Raw genomic sequence first — 14435 nt, forward strand, 5'->3', positions numbered from 1 at the left:
TGGGGGCCTATGGCCACGTCTGCAGAGCCGCAGGCAGCGCTGTGCGTGCTGACTCAGTTTCAGTGGGGCAGGGAGTCCAGGCCAGCGACCTCCCTCGGGGAGTCAGTGCTGTTCCAGCCACAGCCTCCTCATCACGGTTCCCCTGGCCCTGTCTGTGGTCCCCAGGAAACCCTGTGACTGTGGGGAGTCCTCTTTTCAGATGAGGAAGTAGCAGAGGAGGTCAGGAACTCACTTAAGGTCACTCAGGGCTCGAAAGTAGAAAGCACCTGGGCATGAAGGTCAGGTCTTGACGAGGGTTATCAGGAAAGCACGCACCCCTGACTCCCAAGGGCAGCCAGGCCAGACCTGACGGTGGCACGCCGTCTGGTGAGAGCCTCTCAAGGGCACGCTGCGGCTGCCGGGTGGTCGTGTCTCTGGTGAGGCGCTGGCCTGGGGTGGTGGGGCAGCCCCGCTGCACGCTGCCCTTGCCCTCGCTGGTCTGTGGTTATGCCTTGGCTGCTCCAAGGTCTCCTGTCTTTTGCCTGGTTTCCCCTCCCCAAGGCCCCGGAGGCCTGTCCTTAGTCCTGGTTAGCAGGTGAAGACCTTGCTGGGAGTGGTAGTCACTCGCCTGGCCCCGGCTGGGCGCCCCGCAGGTTCTCAGAAACTGTGGTGGGACCACACAGTGGGGCCCTGGCAGAAGCAGGGCTGGAATCCGGGCCTCCTGGCTCTAGGCTGGGAAGGTGCTGCTCACCTCCAGAATGGACCACAGGCCTTGGGGGGTCCACCTGACTGGCCCCTGCTCCTCTCATGCCAGCGTTTGTTCCCTGCAGGATCAGAAGCATGAAGAGCCTCATGTCGCTGAGAGCTTCGACGACCCCGAGTCAGAGTTGCACTTCTCAGGGCCGAGGGCCGAGGGAGCCTCTGCAGATTTCTCTGCAGCCCCCTTCCAAGACCAGTCACCGCCTCCAACCCAGGATCACGCCGGCAGCAAGGGCCCAGCCTCTGCCTACGTTGACAGCGGCCCCTTTAGGGAAGCAGGGCTCCTGGGCCAGGCTGCCTCTCCTCTGGGCAGGGTGAACGGGAGGCTCTTTGTAGACACCAGAGCCCCTTTCTCTGCCGCTGGCCTTCAGCGAAGGTTCTTCCACCAGGACCAGTCCCCTGTGGGGGGCCTCACGGCTGAGGACATTGAGAAGGCCCGGCAGGCCAAGGCTCGCCCTGAGAGCAAGCCCCACAAGCAGATGGTGGGTCTGGGAGCCCCCTGGAGCGGGCTTCGTGGGTGGTTCTCACACTGGTGCTGGTGTCAGCCCCTCCAGGGATCGTGTGGTCAGAGGTTTCGGGAACATGGAGGCCTCTTCTTGCTGGAGTGTGCTGCCTCTGGGAGTGGAGAGGGGTCTAGGGGACTGCATGAAGCCCTGAAGGCTGCTCCTGTCCCCGTTAGCTGATTTCCCTGAGGCCTCTTTCTGTTCTCCCTCTAGCTCAGTGAGCGGGCTCGGGAGCGGAAGGTACCAGTCACACGGATCGGGCGGCTGGCCAACTTCGGAGGTAAGGTGGCTGGCTGTGTGTCCTTGTGCCATCTTCCCTGCTGAGGCATGCCAGTCCTGGCTGAGTGGGGCTGGGGCTGCCCTGGGGCCAGCATGGAGGTGGAAGAGGGTGGGGCCCATGGGTGTCCTGAGGAGACTGGTAATGGTTCTTGGGTGTTTCCCACCGAGGGTGATCCAGCTACCGGGTTCCACTCTGCCCCAGCCCACGCCTGGTGGTCGGTGTGGCCGATGCTGCACCACGAGCTGCAGCTTGCTTCTCAGGCCACGCTGCGGGGCAGCGTCTGCAGTATCAGCTCTTCCTCCTGCCTCAGCTGCCCCGCTGCTCAGCCTCAGGAGGCCTCTGCAGGAAGGAGGGGGGCAGTGAGTAGGAGTTCCTCTCTGGGCCTGTTTGGCTTCCGGATGGAATGGGTTTTGCCCCTGGGACCTTTTACCTTTTAAAAATAGTAAGATTCCCAAGAGTCCAGTTTGGGGACCCATTTGCTGGATCCCCACAGGCTTGTGGAGCATCAGCAATGATAATGAGGTGCTGAGGCCCTGAGCTGCTGCTGTCGCTTAAAGTCTGTTTTAAGATGCTTTAGAGTCGTGGGCTTTATTTGTCCTTTTCTTTGGGGGTTTGAATAGCCCTTGTGCCCAGCCTGTGCTTTTATCAGAGCTGAAGGATCATTTTACAGTGAAGGTTTACAGCAGCTGTATCTGCCTTTATGACATTGTATTATCACGTCTGTTGCGTATTTACTGACCAGGATATTCCTGTGGAACGCACCACGTCCCTTGTAATGGTGTCGACTTTTAGACAGAGTGAGTGGGCGCACAGTTCTCCGAAGCTCGGCAGTCCTCAGCAGGTTCTGCAGGCAGCATGGTTAATGATCTCAATTCCAGAATGAGCCCCGGGCGAGTGGTTGTTTGCAAGGCTGTGTTGGACAGAGGTCTGCCCGGTTCCTGATGATGCTGGTGCGGAGTGGGCATGACCGCTCACGGCTGGGTGTCTGCCTGCCTTGTCCAGGCTGGTCATTTCTTCAGATGGTGCTTCTAGCCTGTTCTCTCTCTCCTCCTGGACCTCTCCCTCCTCTCCATGCGTCTCCTCTACTCCTTGCTGTGTTTTCCGTCCTGTTCTCTGTGCCTTGGTCTCCCCTCCTCTGCACCCGTGAAGTGAGGGAGAAGGGGACGGTGACAGAAATGAGGCTAACAGAGAAAGCAGGCCCTGCAGGAAGCTCTCCGAGGCAGCTGAGCGTGCACTGTGGTGGCAGCGAGGACCTTCGCCCAGGAGTTTCCAGTCCAGGGCATCCAGGCAGCAGGGAGGAGAGTACCCAGTGGGAACTGAGAGGGAAGTAAGACGGCAGGGGAGGGACAGCAAGTGAAGAGTGGGAAGAGATGAGGGTGTTTAGGTTCTATTTAGGAAGGATTTGGAAGGAGGATGCTTAATTCGGAGGCTGATGCGAAAATAATGGGTCAGGAATGAAGAGTAGAGGGACTGGACTCTTGGGAATCTTACTATTTTTAAAAGGTGAGAGGTTAGGGACCCTCACTTCCAGAAAAATGCTTTACTTTAAAAACTAGTTCATGAGACTCCACTGGTTTTCTTAAGAGACACAGCAACATAAGAGTGTTTTATGTTAGACAAGCGTTGCTTAGATTGAAATGCAAAGCTGCTTGCTGTTGTTGCTTCATTTTCTGAAGATTTTGATTCAGCTGGGTGTACAGTTGATACAGTAGCAACAGAGCTCTCCCTGGGATCACGATGCGCCCCATCCCCGTGCTTTTGCGTCCCCCCCCCCCAAACACTGACCGGTAGGGCGGTCGACTTCCCTGGAGGCCGTAGTGCAGCGTGTGACACCTGTGGCAGGGGCGTGGGAGCAGGGCTTCTGCTTTTTCAGGAGCCAGCCTAAAAGGAGGTGCTGTTTTCCCCTCTTAGAAGCTCTGAGGGAAGTGAGGGCAGTTGTCATTGTCTCCAGTCACCGGTGAGAGGCTGAGCCAGGTGAGAGGCTGAGCCACGACCGCTGTCACCCAGGGCCAAATGCTCATTTGTGCCGGCACCAGGGCCGGAGCCCAGGAGGCCTCTATCCCAAATGGCCGTCTGAGCCTGCTGCCCGAGATTAGTCCCCTGCAGCCAGCACAGGAGTTGTGTGAGGTGTTCCCCTACCCCCGTGGCCCAGTTCTGGGCACGGAGGGCCGGCTCTGGAGAGCTTTGAGAACACACTACAGGGAGCTTCCTCCTTCCTGGTCCCCTCCCTCCCAGGCTGTGGGCTGCAGCCCCTCCCCAGGGCCCCTCTTCTCCCAGGGCTGGGGGCAGCATGGAGGATGCAGGCCGCGGCAGAGAAAGCGGACTGAATTACCGGGATTCGGGATCCTCCTAAGCAGAGGCAGCGTCCTTGCCCACCGCCTTGCCTGTGTGGGCCCTGCTGTGGAACCAGGGCTGGGAGGTGTGTGGATAGGACAAGGGCTCAGCCGCTTTGTGAGCCCCCTGGTCGCAGGCACAGCTGTTCCTTCGCCCCCTGCTGTCGCACAGAAGCTCCCTGAGCCTTGTCCCGCTAGCAGGCCTGGGGATCCACAGGAACATTTCCTTCCTGCTTCCTGCCTCACCTTTCCCCAAGCCTCCTTACGAATGGTGCTGTTTGTTAGAAGGTGTTTTATTTTTTCCTTAATCCCTGGTGCCTGCCTGGGCAAAAGCCCGGTGACTGCTCCGGGAGGGCCGCATTTGGCTCTGATGACCTCCAGAGGTACATCAGGAGGGCAGGGGCGGGGCTGGGGGCCTAGGCTCCCGGACTGCCCTAGTGGGCTCCTGCCTGGAGGAGAACCCTGCTTCCACCCCCTTCCCCTCCCCCTAATTTCTTGACTGTAAAACCTCTGTTTGTGAAGGAAATGGGAAATGTCGGGAACTTTCTTGGAAGGTGCTGGCACCTTCTCACAGGCTAGGATGGAGGCCAGGTAGCCCTCTGTGGGGGCCGCGGAGCAGGCTGCATGGCTGGTTTTCCTGCAGGGCTGCTAGCAGACTGGGTGGCCAGGCCGGGCCTGAGTACGGATCAGGACACGGAGAGGTGTGCTGTTCTGAGAGCTGGGCCGCAGGTGACAGGGAGCAAGGGAGTACGAGTGGGCCCCTGGATGTCCTCATCAGGACCTGGTGGTGAATCTGAGGCAGAGGCTGACCTTCCAGTGTTTGATTCTAGGTGCCACCCAGTTCTGAGAGAAGAGTCCGTTTGGGCCCTGCCTTTTCTCTCAACAGCATTCTGGGAATTGCTTTAAGCTTGGCTGAGTCGGGGATGGCAGGAGAGCAGGTTTTCTCTGTTTACTAGAGTAGGAGCTCCCAGGCCAGGTCAGGGCTGTGGGGCTGGCTGGGCCTGGCCCTGGCCCTGGGCTGGTCCTGAGGGCTCTTGCAGGGCTGCAGGAGGAGCCTGAGGCCTCCTTTGTAGAGTGTTTTTTTGTTTAATTATTTAATGACAGGTCCTTGGCCCTGGAGAGCTTTGACCCTGACCTGCATCCTTAGAGATGGCCAGAGAGCAGTTTGACAAGGCATCTGGAGAGGGGGGAGGCACAGGAGGAGCTGGGGGTGCCTCTGCCTACAGAAAGAGGGGCTCTGTCCACTCCCCTCCCCCATCTGTGGTGTCTGTTCCCAAGGCTGGATAACCTCTGGTGCCACCTGCCTCTTTTTGTAGGTTTGTCTTTGGATTTGATCTAGGCAGAGAAAAATCTAGAAGCAGAGAGACATTGGTGAAACTTACTAGAGCTTGAAAGTTAATATTATCATTTATTTTGCTAAGTCAGATAGTGTGCTGGGTGGGGTGGGGGTGGACAGGGAAGTTAATGTTTAACTGGAGACTAGGCTCCCAGCTCTGTGCCCAGTGACCTCCAGAGGGAAAACAGGTCCTGGCAGTGACATCCCAGGACCCAAAGATACCCTCGGTGAGCCCAGGGGTCACCCTGAGGGCCATTTCCAGATGACCGTGGCTTCTTCCTGCGGCTGCCAGAGCTTGGCCTTCCGGGCCATGCTGTGTCCTGCAGCAGCCACCAGCCACGCGGGCTGCTGGGCCCTGGAAGTGAGGCTGGTCCATGCTGAGGCACGCTCAGGGTAAAATGCACTGGATTTTGAGGACTTAGCACAAAAAAGGTAAAATACCTCTACTAGTGTTTATATTGAGTACTTGTTGAAGTAATATTTTGGAGATACTTGGTTAAATAAAATATGTGGTCAGAATTCATTTCACATGTTTTTTTCTTTTTTAAAATGTGACTACTAGAAAGTTTAATATTATCTATAGGGTCCGGCAGAAGTAACACCTGCTTGAGTATGGTTGGTAGGATAATAACATGGGTGTAATAATTTATAGTTTTAATTTAAACATTTCACCTGAAGTGCCGTATGGTGTGCTTGAGTGTGATATTGTTATGTTACAGAATTACATGCTTATGATTTTATAATAAAAACTTTTGCAATAAAGGGGGGTGTTATTTAAGCTGGACCTTGCACGTGGCTGGCATTGAACTTCTTTTGGGCAGCGCTGGTCTAGCCACTTTGAGTAGGAGGAATGATAATTAATGGCAAACACTGTTATAGCAGTACCTGTGTCAGAACCGATTGAAAGCACTTTGCTTTTATTCCGTTGTTCAATCGTCACAATAACTTAGGAGGCAGGAACTTTTACTTTTTATAGAAGTGATACGTAATCGTTGTAGAAATTTGGGAAGGTATGTGCAGGTTTCCTTACCTGTTAATCAGAGCACCCGCTGTGAGTCCACTCCCTCTGGGAGTGGGGACTGCTGCTTCCCCACCCCCAGACTCACCAGTCTTAGGGCATCTTTAGTGTTTTCCTTGGGTCTTTGCTGTCCCTTCTGCGGAGATCGGTGTGCTCGGCCACGTGTTCTTCATCCTTCTGTGCCAGTATGTCCCCCGCCCGCATCTTCTCATGCAGCTAGAACTGTGTAGAAAGCAGAGGAAATAGGCTCCGAGCCAGGCTCCTGGGCTCTCTGTGGGGCTTTCTGCGTGGCCTCCGTGGGCACCTGCTAGGCTCCTCGGGCCTCTCCCGGGCAGTCGGGACCGCCCACCGCCCTACTCCGGATCAACAAGGCGTCAGGAACTTGGGTCTAGATTGCAGAAGGGGGCACAGGGCTGGAACCTGTGTCCTGAGACCTCTGCCAGTGCCTGAGGGAGGGCTGTGGCCTGAACTCCTGGGAGTCCCTCTGGCTGGGACTGGGGACACCTGACCTTCTGCTTCTGGGAGATGTTCTGACTCGCTCCATCGACTGCCCGCTTTGTGGTGCTGTAGGGAGGCCAGTCGTTCCAGTCGCAGGAACTAAGAGAATCCTAGAGAACTGGAGACTGCTCAGAGACCTTGCAGCGGGTAGCTGCATTCCAAGGGCATGTCCCATTCTTGGTCCTCTTCCCCTGTGCTGAGTCCTCCCAGTGTGCGTCCTGGCTGCGTGTTGTCCCAAGGTGTACTTGTGGGGGCAGGTGAAGCTTTTTCACCAAAACCACCTGCCAGATCTCTGAATACAACAGATGTGCAGCTCCTACCTTGTCTCCCCTTTCAAAATATCTGGATTGGCCTCAGGGGCCCCTAGGGAGCTGAGGTGGGTGTGTTGGGGGGCTTGTGGGTGGAGGCCAGCAGGTAGCAGCCTGGCTTCTGAGCAAATGCCTAGTGCCCTCCACCTCCTCCTTGCAGGTCTGGCCGTAGGCCTGGGCTTTGGAGCACTGGCTGAAGTTGCCAAGAAGACCCTCCGCCCTGAGGAAGCCTCTGGTGAGCTGGGCCCTTGACTGAGATGGCAGGGTGGGCCCTGGGGCTGGAGTGTTAGCCTCCTAGGGCCGCCTCATGTCCCACCTCTAGGGGCACATTCACCTTGTGTTCTGGGTAAATGGCATCCCTGGGGTTCCTTGAGACCCGAAGGCTGCTGCACTCCAGTCCTGGCCCGCCCTGGCTCACCCTGCCTTGCTGGGTCCTCCAGCAGCTGATACATCTACACTCCCCCAGTGGAGCTGAGGTTTTGGCCCTGCCCCTGCCCCTGCTCTCCAGAGCTGCTGGGGCATGTTGGCCTGACTGGTCAGGTGCCCAGGGCTCCACATGCAGCGGGGGGGTGATGGTGCTGCTGGGAGAGCCCCCTCGGGGCCTCCACCTCTGAGGTTGTGACACCTCCCCCTTATCTCCATGGTCAGCCAGGAGTCAGGTTAGAGCACTCAGTCCCCTCAGGAGATGTCAGCTCATTCCAGTATCTGACATCTCCTGTCCCTTCCATGGGGACCCCCCCCCCCCAGACCACTGTCCTGTCCATGTAGGCCTGGCTGCCAGCTCAGGGCTGGGTTCCTCTGGGGGCCTGCCAGTCACATGGGTGGCTCCTCTTCACCATAGGACCCTCTTGTGGGATTGAGGGGCCTCTTGGAGAGAAGGCACTAGCCCGTACCCACAGGCCCCTGAGTATGGGGAGCACAGGGCACCTTGTGCGTGCTTGGAAGGGGCTGGAGGACAGAGAGGATTTAGTGAGGGTATTTTTAGTGTTGGTGAAGGAACACTTTGAAAATGAAGCCTGGCTTTCTCTGCAGTGGGAAGCCAGCTTTCCCTAGGCATGGTTCCCTCCCCCACTGCCCCTGAAGCTGGCTATCCTGTCTCACCACGTCCAAGCCAGGAAGAGGCTTGAAGTGGTTCCCAAGTTATAGCTGGTACCCTTTGTCAGGGACATAATGGCCCTAGCTGGGGGTCAAGGGGCCCGGGAGCCATAGGACTTGGGGCTCAGGCCAGGGTAGGATGGCCCTGGGCAGTCCCCAAGCTCTCGTCCAACTCTAGGTGCAGAGCTCTGGGACCTGGGGCCTGGAGGGTGCTGAGCAGCCCAGCCCCGTTCTGCCCTAGAAGAATCTCTCATGAGGCGGTGGGCATACCCGCCCCCAGGTTCCCCTGGTTATTCTCAGAACCAGCCTCGCTAAGGTGACTTAGCTAAAGGTGTGGTCAGGGGACCCTTCTTGGCCTCACCATCCTGCAGTGGCCCTGCCCATGGGCCACAGCTCCCCTCACCCCTGCCCAGTGGGCTGGGTTGCACTCAGGTCCCCCGAGCCCCAGTGGGAGAGGAACTGCCTCTCCTCACGGGCACCTACGGGGTCCTCGGGCCATGCACCTGTGCCGCCTGTCCGGGGGGCCACTTTCAAGCCCTGCTGGCCTCTTCCTCTTGCCGCTTGGGTGAGGTCAGCGGGCACCGAGAAGGGGGGGTGTGGGTGCCACAGTGACCTGGCTTCTGCCCACAGGAGGTAAGAAGGGTGTGCTAGACTCCAGCCCCTTCCTGTCGGAGGCCAACGCGGAGCGCATCGTGAGCACGCTGTGCAAGGTGCGCGGGGCAGCACTCAAGCTGGGCCAGATGCTGAGCATCCAGGGTGAGTGGGGCCCCAACTGGAATGCAGGCTCTGGGAGGGCCTGGGCGGGGTTCCTCCTGCCCACCCACTGCTCCTTTCGCTTGAATCCTGGCTGGCGACCAGCCTGGGAAGTTTATGACGTGTCTTAAACTGGAGCCCACAGTCATTTTTCTTCTTTCTGGGTGTTTTGAGGTATGTAGAGGTTATCCTGGCATCCTAAAAGTTGGCGAATCTGGCAGCTGTTGTGCTCCCCCCACCCGCCCTGCGTTGGTTGGAGGGAGCTAGAAGGGACTCAGCCCTGCTGTGGTTTGTGTACACCAGCATCACTGCGCGCATGTGCGTAATGCATTGTCCTCCCAGGCGAGGACGGCTGTGCTGTCACTCAGTAAAAGGAGTCATCAAGCTCCACTGTGACCTTACGGTACTGTGGGGCCACTGCCTGCTCACAGGAGCTGATGTAAGCGTCAGCAGCGGCTCGTGGGCTGCGTGGCAGGACTTCTGGGGGACGTGAGGCTCCCAGTTGCAGTGCCCGCTCCAAACATGTCAGAAAGCTGCGTGACAGCTGAGAGTGCCTGGGGGAGGCCGCCTGCGTGGGCTGCAGCGGCTCCAGGCAGTGTGGCTCCTGTTATGGAAGAGCAGAAAAAGGGTCAGGAAGAAAAATAGTTGTCTGCAGGGGTCAGATATGGGTGGTTTTAGCATTTTACTGTATTTCCTAAGTTTGTTCTTTCATAATCGTAAAAAGGTAGGCCTGTTACTTCTAAGAAGGCCCCCTTCTCAGGTCATTGGATGAGTTCACGGCTCTCTGAATGCCAGGCCTGCGCTGCACAGGCTCACCTGGTGCTCCGGGGGAGACGGGGGGAGAGGGCTGGGTGCGGCTGGCTCCGGATGCGACGGCTGGTCTCGGTGCCCCAGGAGCGGGCACACCCAGGCCAGTGTCCTGTGTCCTTCCGGAGCTTTTCCCCACCTGTGTGCCAGGTGGGAAAATACTGCCAGGATGCGAGGAATCCGAGGCTGGGCCTACAGTGTGGCATTGGGCCTGCGTCTTGTCGTCTCTGAAAGTGGGCTTCCAGTGCGGGGGAGTACAGGCAGAGCAGCCTCTCCCAGGAGACCATGCTGCGGCAGGGCGAGTGTGGTGGCCACTCTGCTCCTGGCCTGTGCCCCTTCCCTCTCAGGGGTCAGGCGCTGCTCTGACTTCTCTGGTCCTTCCAGATGATGCTTTCATCAACCCCCACCTGGCCAAGATCTTTGAGCGGGTGAGGCAGAGCGCGGACTTCATGCCGCTGAAACAGATGACGGTGAGGCAGGCGGCACATGGAGGCCCCCGGTCCTCCGGTCACTTCCTCTCCTTGTGTGGGAGGGGTGGGCTGTGGGTGCTTCTCAGGGTGCCCCACGTGGCTGGGCTATGCTCACAGCCCCGCCCTGGCCTCTCCCTCCAGAAAACTCTCAACAATGACCTGGGCCCCAACTGGCGCGACAAGCTGGAGTACTTTGAGGAGCGGCCCTTCGCAGCTGCTTCCATCGGGCAGGTGCACCTGGCCCGACTGAAGGGCGGGCGTGAGGTGGCCATGAAGATCCAGGTAGGCACCCGGTGCATGCACTTGTCCCCACAGGGGCTGCGAGGGTAGAGCCCAGGCCCTGTAGTGTGGGCGCCCATGTCATTTCTGGCCCTGGCACCAGGCTGGCTCTGGGTGGTGAGAAGGTATTTGCTGAGTGAGTGGCTGTGGGAGGTAGCCTCCCAGCAAGCTCGGTTTGGGTGGGGCGAGGACAGGGCACGGTAATTGTCTCCTTTGGGCCTGAGCTGGAGGGTTGGGGCCTTGAGTGGGTGGCAGAGGGAGACAGCTGTGATTCACCGAAGTTGTGGGGTCCTTACTGAGAAGCTCTCAGCTGGTGGGAAGAGTGGGGGACCGCCTCTACCTGGGACACCCCTCTGCTCCCCTGCAGTACCCTGGCGTGGCTCAGAGCATCAACAGTGACGTCAACAACCTCATGGCCGTCCTGAACATGAGCAACATGCTTCCAGAAGGTCTGAGGATGGCTCTTGGCCAACGGCAAGCATTTGGGGTGGGCTCTGGGCACCAGAGGGGCCCTCCCTGGGGAGCCCTCAGCCTACCCTGAACCCCCCTCCCTGGTCCAGGCCTGTTCCCTGAGCACCTGATCGATGTGCTGAGGCGGGAGCTGGCACTTGAGTGCGACTATGAACGAGAGGCCGCCTGTGCCAGGAAGTTCAGGTGCAGCTCCTGGCGGGGCTTCAGTGCTGGGCAGCTGGACTTCGGGCCCCTTGCCTGCTGCTACCCCATGGTGGGAGACAGAGGGATAATCTTTAGGTCGTCTGTGGGGGATGGGGAGGGTTCTGAGGGGCAGATGGCTGTGGTCAGAGCCTGGGGCCACAGCCACATCCCGCCCACCCAGTTGGTGGGCTCAGTCCCTCGTTGCCACACGTGTCATCCCCAGGGTGGGTGTGGGGAGGAGATGGGCCCTGGGTGTGACCTCCTACCCCTGCCAGGGAGCTCCTGAAGGACCACCCCTTCTTCTACGTGCCCGAGATCGTGGATGAGCTCTGCAGCCCCCACGTGCTCACCACAGAGCTGGTGTCTGGCTTCCCCCTGGACCAGGCGGAGGAGCTGAGCCAGGAGATCCGCAACGAGGTGTGTCTGTCACTCGCCTTGGAGCCTCCAGTTGCTCTGTGTGTGGCTGAAGGGGACCAGGGGCCTACTGTGTCCTCCCCGTGCCCCAGATGGTACCCTTGGAATCAAATATCCTCTGGGAAGAAAGTGGGGTGGGTGGGAGATGGGAGGAAAATGGGAGTCGGGCTCCCCCAGCCCCAGACTCTTGATCACCAGGCCACCCCGCCTGCCCCAGATCTGCTACAACATCCTGGTCCTGTGCCTGAGGGAGCTGTTCGAGTTCCACTTCATGCAGACGGACCCCAACTGGTCCAACTTCTTCTATGACCCCCAGCAGCACAAGGTGAGCCCCAGGCTGGGGCAAGTGCAGGGGCCTGTGAGCTCCGTGGGAGCGGGGGCTCCAGCTGTGGGATCTCCGTTTCCACCCGCAAAGCTCCATTTGGCGTCACCCCTTCCCAGGTAGCTCTTCTGGACTTTGGAGCAACTCGGGAATTTGACAGGTCCTTTACCGACGTCTACATCGAGGTAGGGGCAGAGTGTATGGGGAACGGGAGGGAGGGAAGGAGGGGGGCCGACTGGGCTGCTGCCCTGTGTCCCCACCTGTGCTCACTCAGTGTGGTGACACAGGGTGAGGCCATGGCCCTGTCAGGCTCACAGCCCTGGCTGGGGCCTCCAGGCTGGGGGTGGGGGGCACTCCTGGCCCTCAGCAGCTCCTCTGTTCTGCCCACGGTGCCCCCGACCAGATCATCAAGGCCGCTGCAGACAGGGACCGGGAGGCCGTGCTGAAGAAATCCATAGAGATGAAGTTCCTCACTGGCTACGAGGTCAAGGTGAGCTCCCATGGACGCTGCAGTCCCACAGGCCTGCTGCTCCAGGCGCAGCTCCCAGGGGGCCTGGCCTGAGGGGCTGTCTGCTGGGTGGGCTGCCTTCCCTGTGTGGGTGGGGGGTGGGGGGCAGTAGACTCCTTTTTCCTCTGAAATCCTAAGTAGAACTTCAATTTACAAATGGGTGAATTAGAGGTGACAGCCCCCTCAAGGGGTGTCTAGAGTCCTGGGCCACCTTGGCATCTGAAAGCTGGCCCTGCCCCAGTGCTTGAGGTTCTCGGGGTGGCAGGGCTCAGGGGCTGCTGAGTTGGGTTACGGAAGAGACTTGTCGTGAAGCTCATTTTTTCCTTCTCACCCTCACCACTTGAGATTTGCATCAGTCACACTGGACTGCAGGGGCAGCGGGCAGTGCCCTGTCTCTGAGAAGCCACTCAGAAAGCAGTCCTTTCCGTGACAGTGAGGAGGAGATGCAGGTGGTCCTGCGTCCATCACTGCAGTCCTCTAGACTCGGTTTTGTACAAACTGAATCCGAGCACCTCCAGGCTGGGCGGTGGCACCGTCCCTTTGGTCTCACGTGGAGCCCAGCGCACACCCTGACGCCGCTTTCCTGGCCCCTATTGATTTGCGTGTGAGCCCCAGTTAACCATTATTCAATCCAGTTAAACACGAAACCCTCACCTCAACTTCCAAACTGAGCTTTCAGGGAGCGCTCAGGGCCGTTCCCTTCCTCTCCACCTCCAGGCCATGGAAGATGCCCACCTGGACGCCATCCTCATCCTGGGGGAGGCCTTCGCCTCCGAGGAGCCCTTCGACTTCGGCACCCAGAGCACCACGGAGAAGATCCACAACCTGATTCCCGTCATGCTCAAGCACAGGCTCATCCCACCCCCGGAGGAGACCTACTCACTGCACAGGAAGATGGGGGGCTCCTTCCTCATCTGCTCCAAGCTGAAGGCCAAGTTCCCCTGTAAGGCCATGTTTGAGGAGGCCTACAGCAACTACTGCAAGAGGCGGGCCGAGCAGTAGCTGCCCAGCGCCCTTTCTGCTCCTGTGCAGCTGAAACTAGTAGGAAGCCGGTGGCGGTGACGCTCCGTTTAAACTCCTTTGCCCAAGGAGAGAGGGTGGCTGGCTCCGATGGGGAGGGGACGCTGCTTGGAGCCCCGTTACCAGCGCTTATCACGGTTTTATTGCTAAGAGGATATGGGATGAGATGTGCCAGAATGAAAATGGACCCCGACTACTCTGTCAGAACCTAACAGTTGTTTTGTTCATCCTCTCAAATACTCTAGATGAAGATAAAAAGGCAATTTTACTCCCTTTTCCTTTTTAGTACCAGGGGTCTTACCTAATGTGAATATTAATGAGAAGACAGAGACTACTCCCTCCAAATCCCTGCCACCAAAAAACAACACAGAGAAGCCTTTTTGGATACTACTGAACGAGTATACAAGGTTTGTGTGTGTGTATGTTTCTAGTATGAGATTTGTGTTTTCTGCTCTTTTTTTCTCTCCAGCTTGGGACCTGCAGCTGGGAGAAGTCAGGTCTGAGTGGTGCCAACCAGTCCTTTTAACCTGGCGAGGCCCACGCCTGTGCTCTGGCTGGTCGCTGCACTTTCTGAGAACTGCTGCCTCCTGTGGGCAGGGTCAGGAGCAGCGGGGTGGGGGGAAGTGCCAGCTCTTGTCTTCCAGCACCTGCTACAGGCTGGTGTGGGACATGAATGTGCAGATGTCACCTGGGTAGACGTGAGGGGCCCTCACAGGCTCTGTTAATTTTTGTAAAATTCTTGTAATTGTCTGATTTACTTGTTGCAATAAAAACAAAACATCCTACCACCGTGGCATGAATCCTTTCATTTGTAAAGGGCTCTGAGCTGGCAGTGAAGAGCCCAAGGTCAGTGTCACACTCCACCCTGTCTCCAGGGCTCCTGCAGGGTTTGTGCGTGTTCCCAGCATGAGGCTTTTGGTGTGTGAACCTGGGAGGCTTAGCGCACATTCCTTACCAAAAAGAGCGGTGCGGGGAGAGGAGAACGGTGAAGGGACAGCGTGCGTCACCACCCCAGCAACTCCGCTGCGTACCTCCTAGACCCTACCCCCCACACACAGAAGAGCCACAGCTCGTCAGGGGGCTGTACTTCCTCAACGGT

General features: G+C 58.2%; 1 protein-coding gene across 1 annotated transcript in view; it reads left to right on the forward strand.

Annotated features, from left to right (window-relative positions):
- The window catches only part of COQ8A (coenzyme Q8A), a 34149-nt gene extending 20025 nt beyond the window's left edge, over positions 1-14124 (forward strand). Inside the window, exons 3-15 of the mRNA XM_024576077.3 lie at positions 810-1220; positions 1455-1521; positions 7175-7249; positions 8740-8865; positions 10054-10139; positions 10281-10421; positions 10786-10867; positions 10979-11072; positions 11348-11489; positions 11704-11811; positions 11928-11993; positions 12212-12298; positions 13034-14124. Coding sequence (XP_024431845.1) covers positions 810-1220; positions 1455-1521; positions 7175-7249; positions 8740-8865; positions 10054-10139; positions 10281-10421; positions 10786-10867; positions 10979-11072; positions 11348-11489; positions 11704-11811; positions 11928-11993; positions 12212-12298; positions 13034-13318 — 1770 coding nt within the window. The 3' untranslated portion in view covers positions 13319-14124. The remainder of the gene's footprint in view (positions 1-809; positions 1221-1454; positions 1522-7174; positions 7250-8739; positions 8866-10053; positions 10140-10280; positions 10422-10785; positions 10868-10978; positions 11073-11347; positions 11490-11703; positions 11812-11927; positions 11994-12211; positions 12299-13033) is intronic.
- Positions 14125-14435: the final 311 nt, after the last annotated feature.

This window comes from Desmodus rotundus, chromosome 10 (assembly GCF_022682495.2).
Source record: "Desmodus rotundus isolate HL8 chromosome 10, HLdesRot8A.1, whole genome shotgun sequence".
NCBI lineage: Eukaryota > Metazoa > Chordata > Mammalia > Chiroptera > Phyllostomidae > Desmodus > Desmodus rotundus.